Source organism: Quercus lobata, chromosome 2 (assembly GCF_001633185.2).
Source record: "Quercus lobata isolate SW786 chromosome 2, ValleyOak3.0 Primary Assembly, whole genome shotgun sequence".
Taxonomy (NCBI): Eukaryota; Viridiplantae; Streptophyta; class Magnoliopsida; order Fagales; family Fagaceae; genus Quercus; species Quercus lobata.
The window spans coordinates 67,047,180-67,067,537 of NC_044905.1; the positions used below are offsets into that span (position 1 = coordinate 67,047,180).

At 36.9% G+C, this 20,358-nt stretch overlaps 1 protein-coding gene across 1 annotated transcript; it reads right to left on the minus strand.

Moving 5' to 3' along the window:
* Positions 1-6,364: 6,364 nt before the first annotated feature.
* On the minus strand, positions 6,365-9,341 carry LOC115976271 (receptor-like protein kinase FERONIA). The gene has a single exon (XM_031097448.1). The coding sequence runs from the start codon at positions 9,256-9,258 to the stop codon at positions 6,604-6,606; it is 2,655 nt and encodes an 884-aa protein (XP_030953308.1). The 5' UTR covers positions 9,259-9,341; the 3' UTR covers positions 6,365-6,603.
* Positions 9,342-20,358: the final 11,017 nt, after the last annotated feature.

Consider the following 20,358-nt stretch of genomic DNA (forward strand, 5'->3'; position numbering starts at 1 on the left):
TAGGGTTTCTCTCTCAAAATTCTCTCTGGAATCTCTCTTTCAATCGTGGGTAATAGGGGTATTTATACTGGAGTGGAGAGGAATGTGAAACGTCAGGTTTTTACAAAACAGGGGTGGCTCGCGGCTTGACCTCGCGGCTTGACTAAGTCGCGAGATCCAGTCGCGAGATAACCGTATGGCCAGTTGTCCTGTTTTGTCCTGTAGTACTCCAGCTAGCATGACTGTTCATCTTCCAGCATGCTTGGCACGTGTGCTGCTTCTGGCGGCTTGTAGCCGCGAGTCACCCGCGAGTCCCAGCCGCGACACTCTGTTTTCTTGCACACTCTTGAGCAAACTTCACTCTATCTCACTCACTACCCTTACATCAAACCCACCTAAATACAGGGTTACTAAATGCTGAATTACAAGTAAATTTGGCACGGAATAAAGCCAATAAGATGGTTGAATAAATTCAACCTTACAATGCCACATCAAATTTTTACAAAAAAAAAAAAATTAATATGTTGGATTATATATTAAGTATATTAATTATTATTATTATTATTATTATTATTATTATTATTATTATTATGTGAAAATATATGGTTATGTCAAGTGTTCTATTACATTCTTCTTAAGCCAAATTCATAGAATTTAGAATTGGGTTGTATGATATGTATTAGGAAATATTTAACAACTATTTCATTTCATGCCCATATTATCATAAAACTTATAGTATTTATTATTTTTTCAATAGTTTTTATATTGAGTAATACTACAATCATAAATTATTTTATAATATTTTTACAAACTGTTGTTGCAGCCAAATTTTTATTGATTCTTATCTAGGCCCATCAATAACATCACTTTTTTATTTGCCAATAATCACTCACCATATCAAAATTTTGTAAAAAAGTTTACATCTCTATCATTTTCCTTTTATATATATTGAATATCAAGAATTTGCATCTCGCCATGGTTACATGTACATTTTTTTAAAAAAATTAATTTACATTTATAAACAATTATTGAGGTTGCTTCAACACAGCTTGAATGCCCGGTCAGAAGTTTTAACTTTTAACATTAAATTTTAAATGATACCATTGACTAGTCAAGTTACAATTATAAAGTATACTTGTAAATCGTAATCACTTATATTCTTTAAATACACCTAATAAATATTCAAGGTGCAAATTAACATCCTATAAAAAAAGGTGCAAATTTTAACATAATTTGAGGTATTACAATTAGGTGTACTCGCAATCCTTATATAGTATAAATATATTGATACAAATCTCATATCTTACTGCTTTTGTTCTATTTTGTGCTCCACTAATCATGATATGTTATGTATTTGATTCTTTTTCTCAATTCTATAAGAAAATTCAAATAAATACATGATAAATTGTGATTGGCGAAATACTAAAAATAAGATAGAAGATTTGTATAATTGTATTCCAAATCTACCTGATAAATAACCAATTAGGTTCAAAATTTGGATAATTTGGGAAATTACAAAATTTGAGCTAATCTTAGTTTGTACATGAAATCAAAACGGCTTAAGTTATAAACTTCTCGTAGAAAAACGGACAATTGTTCCCAATTCAAAGGGGTCTACCTTCACAATTGGATGTATGCCACTTTGGGAGGATTTTTCAAAACTTAAAACGGACCAATCAGTTTTTGGCAACCGATAAGCAGGATGGCAGAGCCATCATCACAGACACTAAAGAAAGATTGCTTAATGGTTTTTCTAGAAATAAAGCACCATGTTAAGCGTTATAGCAAAATTGTGAAAGTTATGTGATGGCCTCAACATGGCAATGGAATCCAATATCCACAAGCTTTTCATAGAAGTAGATGTCCAATCTGTTATCTCTCCCCGAGAGAGACTCTAACCTAAGGTTTTGAATGAGTCAAGTCGAGCTAAGTTTTAAATTTTTAGATTTGTTTATTTTATTTTATTTTGAACATAAGTCAAGCTTGAACTCATTACTACACAAGATTAACTTTTTCTTTTTCTTTTTTCATTTTTTTTTTTCATATAGAATAAGAGCATGACAAAAATAAATATGAAATAAAATTACCCTTCACAAATCTATGAATTAATTTTTACCACGAATGGGCTATTTATATTATCAATGAACTTCAAATAATAATTTAATGTCATATAAACCTATTTATAAGCAGATACAATTAAATCTCAAGTCTATATAAGTATATTTTTAAACAAATATAAATATAATATATAACTAAATTGAGCTTCATGTTCGCAAAATTATATTCACAAACACCTAATTATGTTTGAGTTTGGATGTTTAAATTGTCAAGTCTAAACTTGAACTTGGGCTAAGTTTGACTTGTTTGCTAAACAAATTAATATTAATAAGCATTTTTCTTGAGCTATGTGTTTTTTTTTTTTTTTTTTGGTGTGTGTGTGTGTGTTTTAGAAACACAGGCATAAGAGTGAGAGAATAAAGTTCTAACACAAAAATACACATCAAATGAGTCAAAACTTCATAAATATACTAATATATTATATTAAAGATAATTTTCTCCCTTCACAAAAGAAAAATGTAAAATCAAAACTTGCTTTTTCTAATTATTATATTAGAAAGCTTGTAACAAGTTATTACCCTGTTTTGACATTCTGAAATCAAAAATCAAGAAAACACGAAAATTAAGAAAAATCCTAATTTCACCCGACATGCAAAATAATGCCAAGAAAAAACTCAAACCTCCCCACTTAGCTAGATTTAGTAAAACCAAGTAAAATCCGGAAATTTGGGAGCATAATCTGAAGTTTGACCTTTTACCAAGTTTTACGTAATTTGACTGCTTCATTCTCAAAATCCGACCGTCCAATTGCACCACTATTTTTTGTCAATATCAATATTTGACCACATTATTTCAATCAAATGGTGGGTTCATGAATCGAAGACTGCCTGAAAATCATTAGCAATAAACATTAATCTATACACTTGTAACTCAAATAACTTTGACTACCTTGACTGCAAGATATATCCAACCATCGGATTTCAATGATTTTTCACCCACATGAATTATCTTCCCATAACCTTCAGATCCAACAGTGTGTTTCCCAATCACAGGTAAAACGGACGAGACATCATTAAACCGAGCCAGAACTAGGGTTTAATTCATGATATAAAACTTCTAGCTTCTCACTTTACTGGTATTAGTTTTTCCCATGTTTGCCGTCAACGGAACGTTGTAGCGCATCTTATGCTAGAAGGGCAATTATTTTACCCAATTTACTTGTTTGGATGAAAGATGTGCCACCAGACATTCTTTATGTTGTTCAAGCTGATATGTCCTCTTTAGGGGCGGCTTCACATAGAGTCTAGGGTGATCACAGGACCACCCTAACCCAGGAAAAAAAAATTATTATGTATAAATTTTAAAAATTTATTATTTTTTTATCCTAAAAAAAATTGTGACCACCCTAAAATTTTTTAGGCCCAACATAATTAAACTTTGGCAATAAACTTAGTTGTAAACCAATGCTACGACTCCATTCAATATTTTTTTATTGGATGTGAATTTTGACAAATCCACCATTTAATTACATTTTCTTTTTTTATCCTCCATACTTGCAAAATTTCAAGAAAATTAAAATTCAATAGCTATGTTATCAATCAAATGTTTAAATTTCAAGTTTTTGTAGTCTAAAATTATACATATAAAATAAGTTTATGGATCGAATAGTAAATAATATCTGATTGGCATGAAATTTGCCGTGTTTTAAGAACATAGAGAACATGCAATTTAACGGTTAGATTTTCAAAATATGTAGCAATATTAATTTGTTTAGTGAGATTTGTAACTTTAGACTATAACTAAGTTTGTAGCCAAATTTTGTTCTTAAACTTTGATCCGCTTAACAATATATTAGTTCCTTACAAACAGAAAGAAAAAGTCCAAAAAGAAAATTTATTTAACTAAAATTTTGAAAGATATGTAGCTTGCAATGTTAATAATGAAACTATCATATAATGATTTCAAAATAAGAAAATTCGTAGAAAAAAATTGTAAGATTTTATGTGTTTGCACTTGTGTTTTTTCATTAATATATGAAGTTCTCTTTTTATTTAGATTTTGTATAATTTAAGTTTTTTAATGACTATTCTCAAAAAAATTCCTAAAACCGCTACTGGTCCTATTTTATTAAAAATGAAATTAATGTCTTTCTTCAAAAGAAATATTCTTTTTCTTTTTAATCAGGCTTTACATGAAAATGAAATTAAAGGTCCGCCCCATTCTTTTTAAGGAAAACTCCATGCCATCATGTTTCAATTTCTATTTGTTACATATCTCGCCATTGAATTTTGGCCTTACTTACGCGTCACGCAAGATGTTCTGTTAACGAAGAACGATTAAAAAAAAAATTCGTTCCCATAAAAAAAAAAAAAGGTCGGTAATTGTTATACAATTCTCTTATATCAGTTGAGGATATAAGAATTGAATTTTACTTTACTTTTTATGCAACAATGTCGAAGGTTGTTAGCGCATGATTCACGTAGTCCAGGTCGCCATCTTTGGGTTGAATGATAGGAACTTTTTTTTTGCTGAATTGAATGATAGGAACTTTGCTGTCCCCTCTACTGACTGAGTGATTAGCCAAAACTAAAGCGACATGATGTACAATGAAATGTAAAATAATGGAAAAGTGAATGGGAAATGAAGACTAGAAAAATAAACTTGAATAAGCAAAACCAAAAGGGTAAGTGAATGGGAAATGAAGACCAGGAAAGTAAACTTGGATAAGCAAAACCAAAAGGGTTACAGATTCCTTCTCACAGATGAGACAAGAGATAAAAAAAAGCAAACAGAAGGCATCACGTGGGCGGGCCTGGCCATTAACTAGTGCCTATCACTTTTGCTTTATCATCCCACCATCATGATGTGCTGAGAATCTGAATTCTGAGCGCATCATAGAAATAGGAGCAAATTTTGTTTTTGTCGCCTTCCCGGAGAGGAGATTGGATAGTCCATTGTACTCTGCAAGCCTGTAAAAATTAAAAATTTTAAAGTATTTGAAAAAAAAAAATTGAAGTAGAAAAAAACTGAAGTGCAAATTTGAAATTTTCGAATTTGAATTTAATTCTACGAAGTTCTATTTAGTTGCATCAGTAGCCCCACCGGTTTATATTTCCATTAAATGACACGTAAGCTTAACATGTGTGCTTAGTTTTTGTCCAATAAAATAATATTACATTATTCTTGTAACCTAAAAAAATTAAATAATTAAAAAAGATATGGCATAATAAAAATTATGTGACATCATTTTATTAAACGAAATAAACATGCGTGGTAAGCTTATGTGGCATATAATAAAAAATAAAAACAAAGAGATTACTCATAAAATAGAATAAGACTTTAGGAAGTAAAATCCAAATTTTAAAATTTTAGAAACAAAGTTTAACAATTTAGCCAAAAAAAAAAAATGGTTAAACTTGATGCATATAAGTTATTGGACAAAAAATAGTTACAAAATTAGTTGTAGCCTTAGACTACAACCTTACTCAATATCTTTTTATTAGAGGTAAAATTTGACAAGTCCACCATTGGATTTCATCATCCTTTTATATTCTTTATGTTTGCAAAATATCTAAAAAATTAAAAATCAATAGTTATGCATCAATAAATTTTTTAAATTGCAAGTTTTTGTAACTTAAAATTATGTATAAAATATAAGCTTATAGATTATATAAGAAATAACATCTAATTGATACAATATTAGATATGTACATTAAGAGTGTAAACAATATACAATTAAATTTTCAAAATATATAATAATATTTATTTTATTGAGTAAAGTTGTAATCTTAGGTTACAACCAATTTTATAGCTAAATTTTGTCATAAGTTATTTAACACAATGCTACACAAGTAAAGAAGCAACTAAATCCATGACATACACACACTACCCATAAAAGAGTTACCCGCACAACAAATGGATCAACTTTTTTTTGGTGAAGAATCTACTTTAGACCCCTATATGTTGTGATTGTTTTGATACCGACTGAGAGTTCTACTTTAACCCCTTATAAGAATTAATTCATGAATCATTAATTTACCTCAGTTAAGTGATCTTCATCTCACACTTTAGAATATACCAAATTATTTCTTCAAACTATTTCGATGTCACTTATCTTCATTCTATGCACAATTATATTGATTATTGAATAATAATTGCCTTAGGAACTACCACATACGTGTCTCGTGTTTTCTTCCATGTTTTAGTGCTTTTACACAGGTAATATTGCAGTTGTGCCGTATGTCATACTCAGCAACAAAGTTCTTGCGTAAGGCCGAGAATATAATTAAGGAGTACCACTAACAGCATAAAATATGCAGAACAGATGTACTCCACATTCCACAACCCACATAATGCATTAGATTATCACTAAATACATTGTCATGCGTACAAAGCAAAAATGCAATACTCAAACATAGCCTGAAAAGGCAAAAACTGATAGACAAACGACTTGGATCATGCACATCTTACAACGCACCTGAGAAAGTAGTTCCTATGAGATTATTTTTGCTTAGTCATAGCTTTGTCCTAGGTCTATTCCACACTCTAGAAATACGTATAAGAAACTTAAGTTGTGATGTTCGAGTTCTCTGTGAAGACATCTCGACTTGTGACAGTGACACTTTCAGAATCAAGACTTGGATAGCTAGTATCCGATTCCAACACGGGTCCAATATTGTAAACGTTGTTGTTGTGTTGAGGAGCACCAGCACCAGCACCAGTAGTACGACCAGAAGCACGAAATGATAACACCTCTTGATAGGTAAAATCACCACGAGGATTGATTTCCTCCTGTGTTGCGTCCGCATTCTGTTGCAACTCCAATGCAAACTCGAGCCTTTCCATCACATCGTTCATTGTAGGCCGTTCGATCCCCTGATCACGAACACAATTCTCTGCGACCTCCACGAAGACCTTGAAACACTCTGGAGCAATCTTCCCCTTTAGATATGGATCAATGATCTCATAAATGGTCCCTTTTTCAATGCATTTCCGAGCCCAGTTGGCTAGATGCAATTGCTCTTGACCGAATTTTTGATCGAGTGCCTTTCGGCCACATAGCACTTCGAACAATACCACACCAAATGAGTACACATCAGATTTATCGGTCACTTGATTACGCCTTGCATAATCTGGATCCAAATATCCCAATGTACCTTTAACTACGGTACTAACAGCGGTTTGATTCAAACCCATTTTGGACAACCCAAAATCCGAAACCTTAGCCCCCATTTTGTCATCCAATAGAATATTGGTGGCCTTCACATCACGATGGATGACAGGGTTCTTCATACACGTGTGGAGGTAGTGCAAACCACTTGCCGCACCTATGCATATATCAAGCCTTTGTTTCCACGTAAGAGGATCGTTTTTGGTGTTGAAGAGATGCTCACTAAGGGTCCCATTCGGCATGTATTCATAGACGAGGACCATCTCACCCCCATCGTTGCTATATCCAATTAGAGAGACGAGGTGGCCATGGCGAAGTTGAGAAAGCATCTCGATCTCAGTCTTAAACTCTCGAGCACCTTGTCGAGATTCGGGGTTCAAGCACTTGATTGCCACAGCCATGGTGCCATCGTCAATCAAACCCTTATATACATTGCCAAAACCACCTCGACCGATAATTAGCTCTTCATTGAAGTTGTTGGTTGCTATTCTGATATCGTCTAGTGAGAAATTGCGGCATACTTCGTCGGGCAATGATGAGGCCTTTGTCCTTGCTGACTTTCCTTTGTATGGATCACCCCAGCACCAGTACTTTGATAGTGGATGGTATGAACCATAGCGCCTGGACTTGCTTAGTTTCCATAGAACCATGCAGCACACTGAAGTGAGTACCACTAAGAAGCCCACACCACTTCCAATGGCAATGAATATTGTTTTTTTTGTTTTGGACTCCTTGGTTGTCGGGGCAGCAGGTAGAGAGGGCAGGATTTCACTAGTTCCTGCAAGGTTACCATCTGAGTCGCTCAGCTTGAACACTTCCATACCGTTTAAAAAAGCATCTTGGGCGAGAGAGTCTTCTCTAGGGTGTAGATCAATGGAGAAAATATGCTGCTTCTCCCCATCAACTCCCTTGTTTTTCATCATTACTACGTAGTCTTTGTAAATAGGCGTATATATTTTCTCGTCAGTCCATGACATTACATCAGCATCTGCATCAGCCGTCTGATAGTCAATATAGATTCCAAACCGCCTTTCGCCAGCGTAGCTTATTCCTGGATCTATTTCACAGAAATGGAGCCTCACCAGGTAAAAAAATCCCAAATCAACAGGTAATTCCCACGTCAAATTAGACTGCAAGTTCTTGTCCTTGTTTATACCCAGTGACATTGTAGACCAATAGATTGCATCTGGTGCAGTATAATTCATTATTTTTGAGTATTTGGGTATAAAAGATGCATTCGTAGGTATTATGCCTGGAGAATTGAAATACTTGGTGTCTGGGGACCATTCTCTGAAGAAGCCAGTGTCTTCAGTCGGTCGTATCAAGCTCCCACCCACGTTCAATCGACAAACCATCTCGAGTGCCCTGGTGTAGTTTATGTAGAACGGAGTAAATTGGCCGACATAAACAGGGACTTTCTCTTCACTTTGATCTTCTTGACTATAGTAGTACAAGTTTTTAGGCATGGAAACAATCTCAATTCCATTAATGAAAGCATAGAAAGCAGTTGAAAAAGGGATGAAGGTTAAGTTCAATTTTTTTTCGACGCTGATGCAGAACTCTTTGAAAAAAAACTTTTCCTGCAAAGAACCAGCAAGAACGGAAGCACTGAAGTTTCTAAGTAAGGTGAATGAACCTGATTTGACAGTGAAAAAGTCCTTAGACCTTTCAAAACCTGAGTAAGAGGCAGGGTGAAAGTGCAACCGAACGAATTTCGGGCCATCGGTGACTGGAAACACGTATGTGAATTCAGAATAAGATATACGTGCAGTCGTGAATGGGGCTTTGTTGACGACCCCTTCTTTTGGAACTTGAAAGGTATTAGATTTGAGATTATCTTCTTCTGAGGGAAAAAACTTGGAGCCAATGTCTCCAATCCAGTCGCGGCCATCATTACCCGTCGATTTGCTTGAACTGCCACAGTCGACGAGAATATTATCAGCCGCTATGTAAGGATAAGGTGTCGAAGAATCTACCGTGATATGATAAAGAAGAGAGAATATGCAGAAGAAGGAAATGGTAGGTGTGAGCATTATTGAGAGATTCCTCATGGGAGCAAGAGATCATTCACCGCAAGTTGAAGTGTGCAACCAATTAAGGGGGAAAAAAGAAGTATAGAGTATGAAAAGCTCCTTTTATTCCTGCTATATAAAGGTAAATAACACCATTATTGAAGTATTTGATCAACCTATCTATTTTTTTTTTTTTTTTCCACGATAAGAGCACTACCCTGTTGTTATTTTAGCAACTAGACCCTTAAAAGCTTGCTCCATCCGGGTAAGTAAATCCAAAAAATTATCCATCCTAACTATGGTAAAGTTGCATATTTATAACCTTACTATTCATAAGGTTGTAAATATGGCTATATGTTTTAAGTGAAACAGGAATACATTTCATAGCTTTAATTCGCATCATGCTCCTAGTGGGAGACTTCGTGCTTGCTTTTTAGATTCAGTCGTAAAGAGACTTGTTAATTTATTATCCCTATTCTAATCAGACAAGGCGTTACCACAGAATTGGGATATTCTCAGTTATTCTCTACGTATTTCGAAATTTTAGAAAGAATACACACAAATTTCAGATTTTGAAGGAGATAAGAGACCCACTAGTTAACATAAAATTAGAGTAATGCTAAGTGATGATGCTGAAATCGTCAGTCGAAATGATTGTCCAGAGGGAGAGCCGTCCAAGATTGCCAAAAGCCCTGCAAGAATAAATGAAGAATGGAAGAAGTAGAAATCATCGGTGTAGTGCCTGCCACAAAACCTTCAATGGCAAAGTCAGACACCTAAGAGAGAAAAGAGGGCTCAATATCAAAGTATCGGAGTATATTAGTTAGAATTTGTTAGGACATATGTGATTCACTTGTTAGGAATATATGTCACTATTTTATGTAATTGACTAATCCTTTAACAAAACGCACTTTACTTGTAATTAGGTAGATCTAGGTGTTTTTAATCTTTCAAGAAACTGTGTTTCAAAATCAAGTGTTGAAGTCATGTAAGTCTATCTAAGATTCAAACTGAAAAGTGTCCATCATTAAAGCTCGACAGCTAGCTATCTATCGAGCTTAAAGAGCTGTTCAGCCCCGAGGCTCGACAGTAGCTCCACAGATAGTATCTATTGAGGTTTATGAAAAACAGATTTTCAATTCTGTTTTGACTCAAATCCGTGTTTGTGTTTGTGTTTTCCTTTCTCACAACCCTAAATATATAAAATGATTATTTTAAGGGCCGTCAAAGCGCACAAAAGTTGCACAAGCTTTGAGAATAGTTTGTTCAAGCAGATTGTGACCGAAGATAAACTTTTTCCCTAGTTCATCTCTTCTGAAGAAGTTGTTGTGTATGTGCACCGTAGGATTTTGTGACCAAGCATCTTCTTAATCTTCATCGTGTGGATAAACTAAAGAATTTTGCAGCCACCAACCTTCTCTAGTTGGTGATTGAAGTCGCGTACTAAGATCCGCGCAATTAGTTAGTCATGTACTTGGGAGCCATGTATCAAAAGGTAACTAAAGAACAAGTCCAATTAGATATTGGGGTAAGGGTTCAATTGTAGGTTGGTATAAGGTACTGGGATTTCTTTACTTGTAATCGCTTATTGTGATAATAGTGGAATTTCGAGAGTGGTGACCTGAAAATCACCCGGTAGGGTTTTTGCCGTATCGGTTTTCTCCATTCGTAAACAAATTACTGTGTCAAATTTATTTTCCACTCCATACTTAGTTTATTGGTGATTTGTTTGTGCTACCACATGTTTGCATGTTAATTAACTTAATTAATTCACTTGGCTAAATTAATTGGTTAATTTATCACAATGGGTCAATTTATTTTTGGCCTATCAAGTGGTATCAGAGCAAGTACACTCTGATTAGGTTTTAATCTTTGTTGTGTTGATCCATTGACCCCTGTTTGTCATGGATAGAGAATAGTCTTTAATCATACCTCGTTTATTTGATGGCACTAACTATGCATACTGGAAAGTACGCATGAGAGATTTCTTATAGTCTTTAGATGAAAAAATGTGGCAAGCTGTGGAGATAGGCTAAACTAAGCCGACAAAAGCGTCGGGCGATTGGGATGATGTCAAGATCAAGGCGGCAAACTTCAACAGCAAAGCGTTGAATGCCTTATTCAGTGCGGTCACCAATGAGGAGTTTAAGAAGATATCCTTAACTAAAACTGTCAAGGAGGCTTGGACCATTCTCCGGACAACCTATGAGGGAACCAAGGCTGTCAAGGATTCGAAGTTACAGAGGCTTACTACAAGCTTTGAAGAGATTAAGATGGAGGAGAATGAGTCGTTTGATGAGTTCTATGCCAAGCTGAAGGACATAGTGAACTTTGTATTCAATCTTAGGGAAACCATTCCTGAAGCCAAGATTGTGAGAAAGGTGCTCAGATCTCTGCTTGAGAGATTCCATGCCAAGATCACCGCAATTGAGGAATCAAAGGATATTGACAAGATTCCTTTGACAGAGCTGGTTGGTAATCTGCAAACATACAAGCTAGGGTTATCAAGGATTGGCAAGTCGGGCAAGAGTAAGAGTATGGCGTTGAAGGCCAAGAGCAGTGACACCGATGAGTCTTCCGATGATGAAGATTCTAAAATGAAGTCCTACATCACTAGGCAGTTCAAGAAGTTTATGAAAAATGCTAATGGAAAGGGCTTCGATAAGGATCGTAGGCAATCCAGTTCTTCTCAGTTCAAGAGCCAAGATAAAGGGAAGAAGGATGCAAAGGATGGCGGTCAGTACACTATTCCCACAAGACCTAAGTGCTTTGGGTGTCAAGACTTTGGTCACATGAAACAAGAGTGTCCTACATATCTCAAGAGCATTGGGAAGAGCAAGGCATTTGCTGCAACTTTAAGCGACACTGAGCCTGAGGATGATTTCGACAATGAGGATAACAAAATCTTCAATGCCTTCACTGTCACTGTTAATCCTACTGATGGGATTGTTGAAGATGTGGATGAAGAAGAGGAATTGGTAAGAGTCCAAGTTTGAGAAGATGGATGATCAAGATGACATCCATACAGCCTATGAGAAACTATACAAGCTTTCTGAGAAGCATGATAAACAATATAGGCTAACCACAAAAAAGCTCAGTGATGTGGAACTTGACCATGAAGAGCTTTCCACAAAGTTTGATGAAACTAATCAGGCTATTGGAGCACTGATGTTCAAGAATAATTTCTTGATTGAAAAGACCAAGAAGCTTGAAGCGAAGCTGTTTCAAGTTGGAGCTCAATTGAAGAGGGCTTCAAATGCAAAGCTTGATGAGATGCTCAGTTTTTAGAAATCTGCTTTTGATCGAACAAGTTTAGGGTATGGTTTCTCTTCCTCTAGTATTGCTTCTACTAGCACTACTGTCTTTGTTCCTCCTTGTAATAATGTTGAAATTGAGAATAATGATGTTAAAACTAACTTAGCTAGTGAGAACGTAGACAAGGGTAAATCTATCTTAGGAGCACCCCCGAAGTAAGATAAGAAGGAAGCTAAGAACCTTGGGGCTAAGAAGGCTAACTCTTAAAAGCCTAAACAAAAGAAGTAGCATCTCTGTCATCATTGTGAAGTTGCCGATCATACTCGACCAAATTACTATAAGTGGTTAGCCACTCAACATAGCAACGACATGATAGCATCTAGAAGCCAGAATCAGCTTCAATCCTCTCTTGCTCCCCTTGGAGATCTTCTCAAATCCCTCATGTTCCTTTCGAACTTGAACGGTTTCAATTCTTCCCCCTCACCACCGGTTCAAGGGTTTAATCAAAGGAAAGATTCTTTCAGAGTGTGAAAGGAAAAGGACTCCAAGTGATTCTATCACTTTCTTCTCTTTCTTTGAGTTTTTGTTTTTGCATAACTTGTGTGTTTTTTTTTTTTTTTAGTCAGTCTAGTTTTTATACTTTGCTTTCTTTAACATGTTTTTGTTTATTTTGTTTTTAATATAAAAATAAATAAATAAATTGAAAAAAAAAATACAAAAACAGTGTGTGTTTTGTGTACATTGGTACTTGTGTACCTTGGATGGCTATTGAAACAAAATTTTCTAAACTTTGTATCTCTTGTAGCTTAAATGAGCATCTCTATGCACAACTAAGCAAGTGAGCTTTGTGGCTCTTGTTTGTGATGAGTAAAATTATCTCTTATACTTAACACTCGTATCACTATTTTTGACAGGAGAAGGACTAGAAAATCCTAAGAGAAAGGTATAAATAACCATCTCACCACTGTTGCCTACCAATCATGAAATGACATCTGTGTGCTTCGGCATAGCAAAGAGTGATGTCAATGACATTTGTGTGTTTTGGCATAGCAAAATTGGAATGCCAAAATTTTAACATAATTGGGTATTTCTTTTCTTTCTCTTATATGCCCATGTATGATTTGCTTAAAAAGAAAAAAAAAATATGCAAAGAAAACTAAAAAGCAAAAAGATCAAAAATGCTTTAAACATGATTGCAAGCGTGTCTTCTAAGAGATGTGGGAGTTATAGGATGTACCTCGAAGGTGATAATCCTCATCAAATAGTTATGATTGTGTGTGAGTTAAAGTGATTTTCTCATATCTCAAATTGTCATAACATGTATACACTAATGCAATCTAGCGATGTTTTTCACACACAACACGCAATATTCTTTACTACTCTTGATATATGTCCAGGTATAATGTGATTTAGTCATCACAAGGTTTATATGTGTTAATGTACGTTCACTAAATTGTCTTAACTTATTTTTGAAATGTAAAATTGGTTAGACCTGTTTAGTGTGTGCGTGTGTTTTTAGGATCCATGCGCCTACAATTGCTGTTGAGAGATGATTTTGAGAGGTTAATATGGTGTTTGGTTCATTGGTTGAGTTGCATGCTTGATTGCATTCATGTCTGTGTTTTCTCTTCTCGAAAAACTGTTTTTAAAAGTTAGCTCGACACCTCCTCGACACTTGGCTATCTATCGAGCTCTTAAGCTTTTTCTTATCGCAATCTTGACAAATCCTTGATAGCTGGTGGATCGATCGTGAAAGTTTCTAGACCCTCGATAGCTTTTCGATAGCTGGTAGATCAATTGAGCTTCTCTTCTTGTGTCTTTACTTTGTTCCTCGACACCTCCTCAACAGCTTCATCTATCGACATTGTTTTTCTTGAAACCTTCCTCGACATATGTCTTGATGCCTCCTGACACCTTTATCTGTCGAGAATTACTGAGGATCTATATATATGCTCTTTGCAATCCGGTTCTCATTTCCTCAATCTCTCTTGATCTGTCTGCACCTATTCATCTCCCAAACACTCTCTGCTTCACATCTAACCTTTTCCTCAAGCATTCTTCGAGATTAATCAAGTGTTTCTTCACTTGGTAAGCTTCTAATCTCTCATTCTTCATGCATTTCATGTTTTGAAACCTAAGTTTTGGGGATTTTGTAAAATGTTGGGGTTTTTCAAAATTGTTGAGTGATTGTTGAAATTTTGGGATGGGTTTTTGGTTAAATAAGTTTAAAGCCTCATGCATTGTATCACATTAGCATAATCACAATATTATCATGCATTTTAGATGTGTGCAATTGACTGTGTGCTGGTAGGATTGGATTGGACTGAGCCCGTAATGTAATTTCTTTTGCATGTCACATGTTCATGGATCCCCATGCATATGTTCTCCTCTTTCAATATACTTGCTATGTTTGAATTGTTTTGGAGCTTTTCTGATTGTCTTTTTCTCTCCCTCTCTTTTCTGTTTACATTAGTTGTATCTATGGCACCTAAGCATCAGCTCTATCCCGGAACCCTCTTCATTCTAGGGCATCATCTTTCTCTGATCCTACTCCTCATATCTAGTTCCGTGATGAGGATGCCCAAAAGGACTTCTCAAAGAACTTTTCTCGATGAGGTGTTCGTTCGGAACGTCGAGTCATTTTGTTGGATTTCTCCGACACTGACCTACCCACTGTCATTCACAGTTGGGGTTAGGAGTCATTGTGTGACATCCGAGTCGCTTGTCCTTCCGTGCTGATCCAGGAGTTTTAGTCCAACATGCATGGAATTGATTCTTCAGTACCTCTCTTTCATACTTATGTTCGAGGTACACGCATTGTTGTCACACTGCAGCTTGTTGTGGATGTGCTTCATGTTCCGAGGGTAGAGCACCCTGACTACCCTAGATGTGATCGTTTAAAGACTGTGTCCAAAGACGAGATGATCTCTGCTTTCTGCGAGCGCCCTTCGTATTGGGGTGATCGTCAGTTTACACCATGTAAGGCCTTTGCTAAAGGTCCTAGATTCATAAACATGGTGATGACTTTTGTTTTACACCCACTCTCTCACTATTACTCTATCACAGAGCCTCATGCTCAATTTTTGCTTTCTTTGTTAGAGCACCTCACTATTGATTTTTCATCACATTTTATTCTTTCTCTTACATATGTGTTTAGGGATACGGCTACTCATGAGAAGCTCATCTTTCCTTCGACTATCACAAGGATTTTACGCCATTTTTCTGTTCCTTTTCCCTTTTCCACCCATTTTTTTGTCATGTGTGCCATAGACGCCGCTACCGTTAAATATAGCGAGGTGCAATTTAAGTCACGGCAGACGGATTCCGTAGCTCCTCCCTCTTGTTCGACTCCATCCCGATCTGCTCCATCCACATCAGCTCCCTCCTCTTCTTCGAGTGATGTGTCACTAGGGGACATCATGGCGCAGCTGCAGCGTATGGATGCTCGCCTTGACACACTCTCTACAGAGTTGTATCAAGTGAACGTCTGTGTCGATCGTATCTCACGACGGCAGGCGACTATGGGCTGTTTTGCTCCTGAGGCTTCTCCTCCACCTCCTCCAGTGGCTTCTGATTCTGAGGATGAGGATGATGATGGTGGTGATGACTATGATGCTTCTGATGATGATGATGCAGATGCTAGGTCTACTGATAAGATGTCTACTTGACACTCTTACCCTTTGTCACTCGTGACAAAAAGGGAGAGTAGTTTTGGTATATAAGAGTAGTCATACTTAGGGGGAGAGTTAATATAGGACATTTTTGTTAGGGGGACTGTTGATATCTTGAGGGATGTCGTGAGGGTTTTATGTATCTTTTCTTTTCTTTCTTTTATAGATACTTGTTCTTGTACTTTAGGTCTTGTGACCATTATTGACATACATTGTACTTATCTTCTTTATATGTGGATGTATGTTTTTCTTTCACCTACCCTTTACATGTGTTGTTTCTTTTCTCTCTTTATGCATGTGCTTCTTATTACTTGTATGGAATCTATTATTTATGTTTCACATAAAGATGCCTTGATGAGTTTTATTTAAAGTGTTTCAAAAATACAGGCTGTCAAAGTCTACTTGCCATAAACTCTCTTCTTGCAAAATTTTTCAAGAATTTGTGTTAGGATAGATTTTATTGTATTCAACAAGTGAATATGAGTTGAGTGATTTATGACTTCTCTCATATGTTCATTTGTTTGATGTGATTCTGTCACGGATTGCCAAAGGGAGAAATTGTTAGGACATATATGATTCACTTGTTAGGAACATATGTCACTATTTTACGTAATTGGCTAATACTTTGACAAAACACACTTTACTTGTAATTGGATAGACCTAGGTGTTTTTAATACTTCAAGAAACTGTGTTTCAAGATCAAGTGTTAAAGCCATGCAAGTCTGTCCAAGATTCAAGCAGAAAAGTGGCTGTCATTAAAGCTTGACAGCTAGCTATCTATCGAGCTTAAAGAGCTGTTCAGCCCCGAGGGTCAATAACAGCTCGACAGATAGGGTATTTGTCGAGGTTTATGAAAAATAGATTTTCAATTTTGTTTTGACTCCAATCCGTGTTTATGTGTTTAGGTTTTTTTTTCTCACAACTCTAGACATATAAAATGATTATTTTAAGAGCTGTCAAAGCATACACAACTTGCACAAGCTTTGAGAATAGTTTGTTCAAGCAGATTGTGACCGGAAACAAAGTTTTGCCCTAGTTCATCTCTTCTAAAGAAGTTGCTGTGTATGTGCAACGTAGGGTTTTGTGACCAAGCATCTTCTTGATCTTCATCATGTGGATGAACTGAAGAACTTTGCAGCCAACAACCTTCTCTAGTTAGTAATTGAAGTCATGTACTGTGATCTACTTAATTGGTTAGTCACATACTTGGGAGCCATGCATCAAAAGGAGAAATTGTCACTACAGAACAAGTCCAATTGGGTATTAGGGTAAGGGTTCAACTATAGATTGGTATAAGATACCGGGATTCCTTTACTTGTAACTGCTTGTTGTGATAATAGTGGACTTTCGAGAGTGGTGACTTGAAAATCACCCGGTGGGGTTTTTGCCGTGTCGGTTTTCCCCATTCATAAACAAATTACAGTGTCAAATTTATTTTCTGCTGCATACTTAGTTTATTGGTGATTTGTTTATGCTACCACACGTTTTCATGTTAATTAACTTAATTAATTCACTCGGCTAAATTAATTGGTTAATTTATCACAAGAGGTCAATTCGTTTTTGGCCTATCAGAATTACCTCCTCAAGTCCTAGGGTGCTTGTATATATACACTTACTTCCTCCTCCTAGACGTTGGAGGTGTTTTAATGGTGGTTTCAATGTGGTATCTGTAATGCCTTTGTGAGGTGTTAATGAGAGGATCTTCGTCTCCCCAACGGTAAGGAGACTGACTACTGTTGTGTAATGCTTTGCCAGTGGTTGTGAGTGAATGGCTTTTTCTTCGTCCAACAGATACTATATTAGACAAAGACTGATGTTCCCCTCGTCCAATGGCTCCTCTTCTAGATAAGGATATTTCTGGGCCTATCAGTTGCCCCCTATTCCGAGGTCGTCCAATTTTAGGACAACCTTGGGAATATGAAGAGTTTTTTTTTTTTTTTTTGGCGGTTATGGCGCTTGGGGTTCCACCTCTCCGCATTTATTGCTCAATGGCGGCGTGGCATGCATCGTGGCCACATGTCACGCCTAGACTAGTTGAGAGGTATCGGTTCCGATGAGACCTTTTAGCTTTTCCTATGTTTTTTGAGGCAACCTTTTGAACCCTTGTCTTCCTTTTGTCACTTCTTCACTTTTCTTCTGCGCTTACTCTTTTATTTCTCAGTTTCTCCTTTCTTTCAAGTACGCCCCTTTCTACTCCTTTTTCCTTTTAGTGTTTTATTTCTTCCCATTCCTTGTGCTACTTTTTTCCTTTTAGAGCTTTATTTCTTCTCTTTCTTTGTGCTTTGATGGTTGATTATTTTGATAATAGGTGCACTTCCCCCTCTATTGCCTTCTTTTTTGCTTGCTTGGGTGTGTCTTTAGGTTCCTCTAGTGACCATTGCCCGAAGGTTGGGGATTTTGTTCTAGGTGACAGTAGCCTAGGTCTAGTGCTAGGTAATCTACACCCATTGTTGCGACAATCCTTGGATTGGTTTAGGTCTGTGTGAGAGGCTTTAAAGAGGGAAAATATGGGTTCTAAGGTTAGATCAAGTGACTTAGAGACAAGCTTGTCATCTAGTGCTGGCATGGCTAGGGCCAAGACGGATACAGCTGCTTCCGTGCCTTCTACTGTACCTTCGTCTTCTCAACCTTCTGTTTCTGCCACACCCCGATCATTTCACGCCCTCAAAGTAAAGTGCTCTCTGAAGGAAGGTACCTTTAGTAGATTCATGGATATGTTCCAGTTTCTTAAGGAGACCAGGGCTCGTCCTCCTAGGAAGGGCGAGAAGCCTTGTGCTTTTGCCCATGGTGAGGTTTGTTTCTATGAGGCTGCGTTCTTATGTGGCCTTAGATTTCCTGTCCACCCATTTATAATGGAACTCCTTCATTACTTGAACATAGCTCCAGGATAGCTTATGACGACCATAGCTGACGGCGATATGATCACGTTGAATGAGTTTGTCAACCTTTACCGTCTGAAAGAATCTAAAGAGTTTGGGCATTATGAGCTCGTGCCTTGGGATAAAAGGTCTCAGCTCATCGTCGATCTCCCTTCGTCCATCCACTATTGGAAGTCTAGATATTTCTTTGTGTTGGGTAATGGTTGGGAGACCCATTCTAACGACTTTTGGGGGGATGTCCCTAGGCTGCTACGTCGATGGGAGACCCCTCAACTTGGCATGTTTGCCTATTATGTGACGCCTTTCTTTCAATTTATCACTTGCTTTGATTGTCCATTCTAACCTTATGTATATTTCTGTTTTGTAGTTAAAGAGCGTCCCGAGCTTGAGAGCAGGTTCGAGGAGTGTGTTCGGGAAGCTGTTAAGTACATGAGCACCATCGACGATTTTGACAAGCTGGTTGATCCCTGGACTTTAGCTCATCATTGTTTGGGACTGGAGCCTTCTCAATACGTCCTTTGTGCCATTCGTCGGGAAGAAAAGAAAAGTAGGTTATCTTAGGACGAAAGTGGATCGTCTTTCTCCCTTTCCTTTTTTTTTTTTTTTTTTTTTTTTTTTAACTTTTCTGTTGTTTCTCCTTTTTTGTAGAGATGACGGGTAAGTTTAACCAGGAGTTGTACGCTCAGATCAAGACAAAGAAGAATGAGCCCCTCTCTAGCATTGGTCAGCGGAGGTTGAGGGTTGTTAAGAAGGAAAACGAGAAGGAAGCGACAGAGAAAGGTTCGTCCACCCCAGCCCTGGACAAAGGACGTGCTACTTCCCCGAGTGTTTCCGTCAAGGAGGTTACTCCTTGTGGAAAAAGCGCAATACGAGAGACAAAAGGAAGGAGAAGGTAGGAGCCAGTGTTTGGGCGGATGCTGGGACGGCTTTGGCTCGGGCTAATGAGGTTATGACGACCGAGGAACTGAAGGAAATTTTAGGTGTGCCTTCCCATGAGGTGGTAAGCCACTACATTCATAATCTCGTATAGGTAACTTTCTTTCTTTTCCTCGTTTCTTTGTCCACCAACATAAATTATCTTAGTTAATCTTAATTACTGCGTGGTTTTGGTTGCCAAGTGTTGAGGGAGACGATGCACATTACCTCACTATACTTGATAAGTGATGAAAAGGCTGTGATGGCCACTTCTAAGGTGGAGGCGCTAGAGGTTGAAGCTTCTGGTCTGAGGGAAGACTTGATAGTGGCGATGGACGTCAACAACACGTCGAAGGAGAAAATCCAAGTTTTTTCTGAGCAGTTGAGTGCAGAGAAGCTGTTGGTGAAGCAGAGGGACA

Coding starts and splice junctions, on each gene's coding strand:
- LOC115976271 (XM_031097448.1), bottom strand. CDS start 9,258: ATGAGGAATCTCTCAATAATGCTCACACCTACCATTTCCTTCTTCTGC.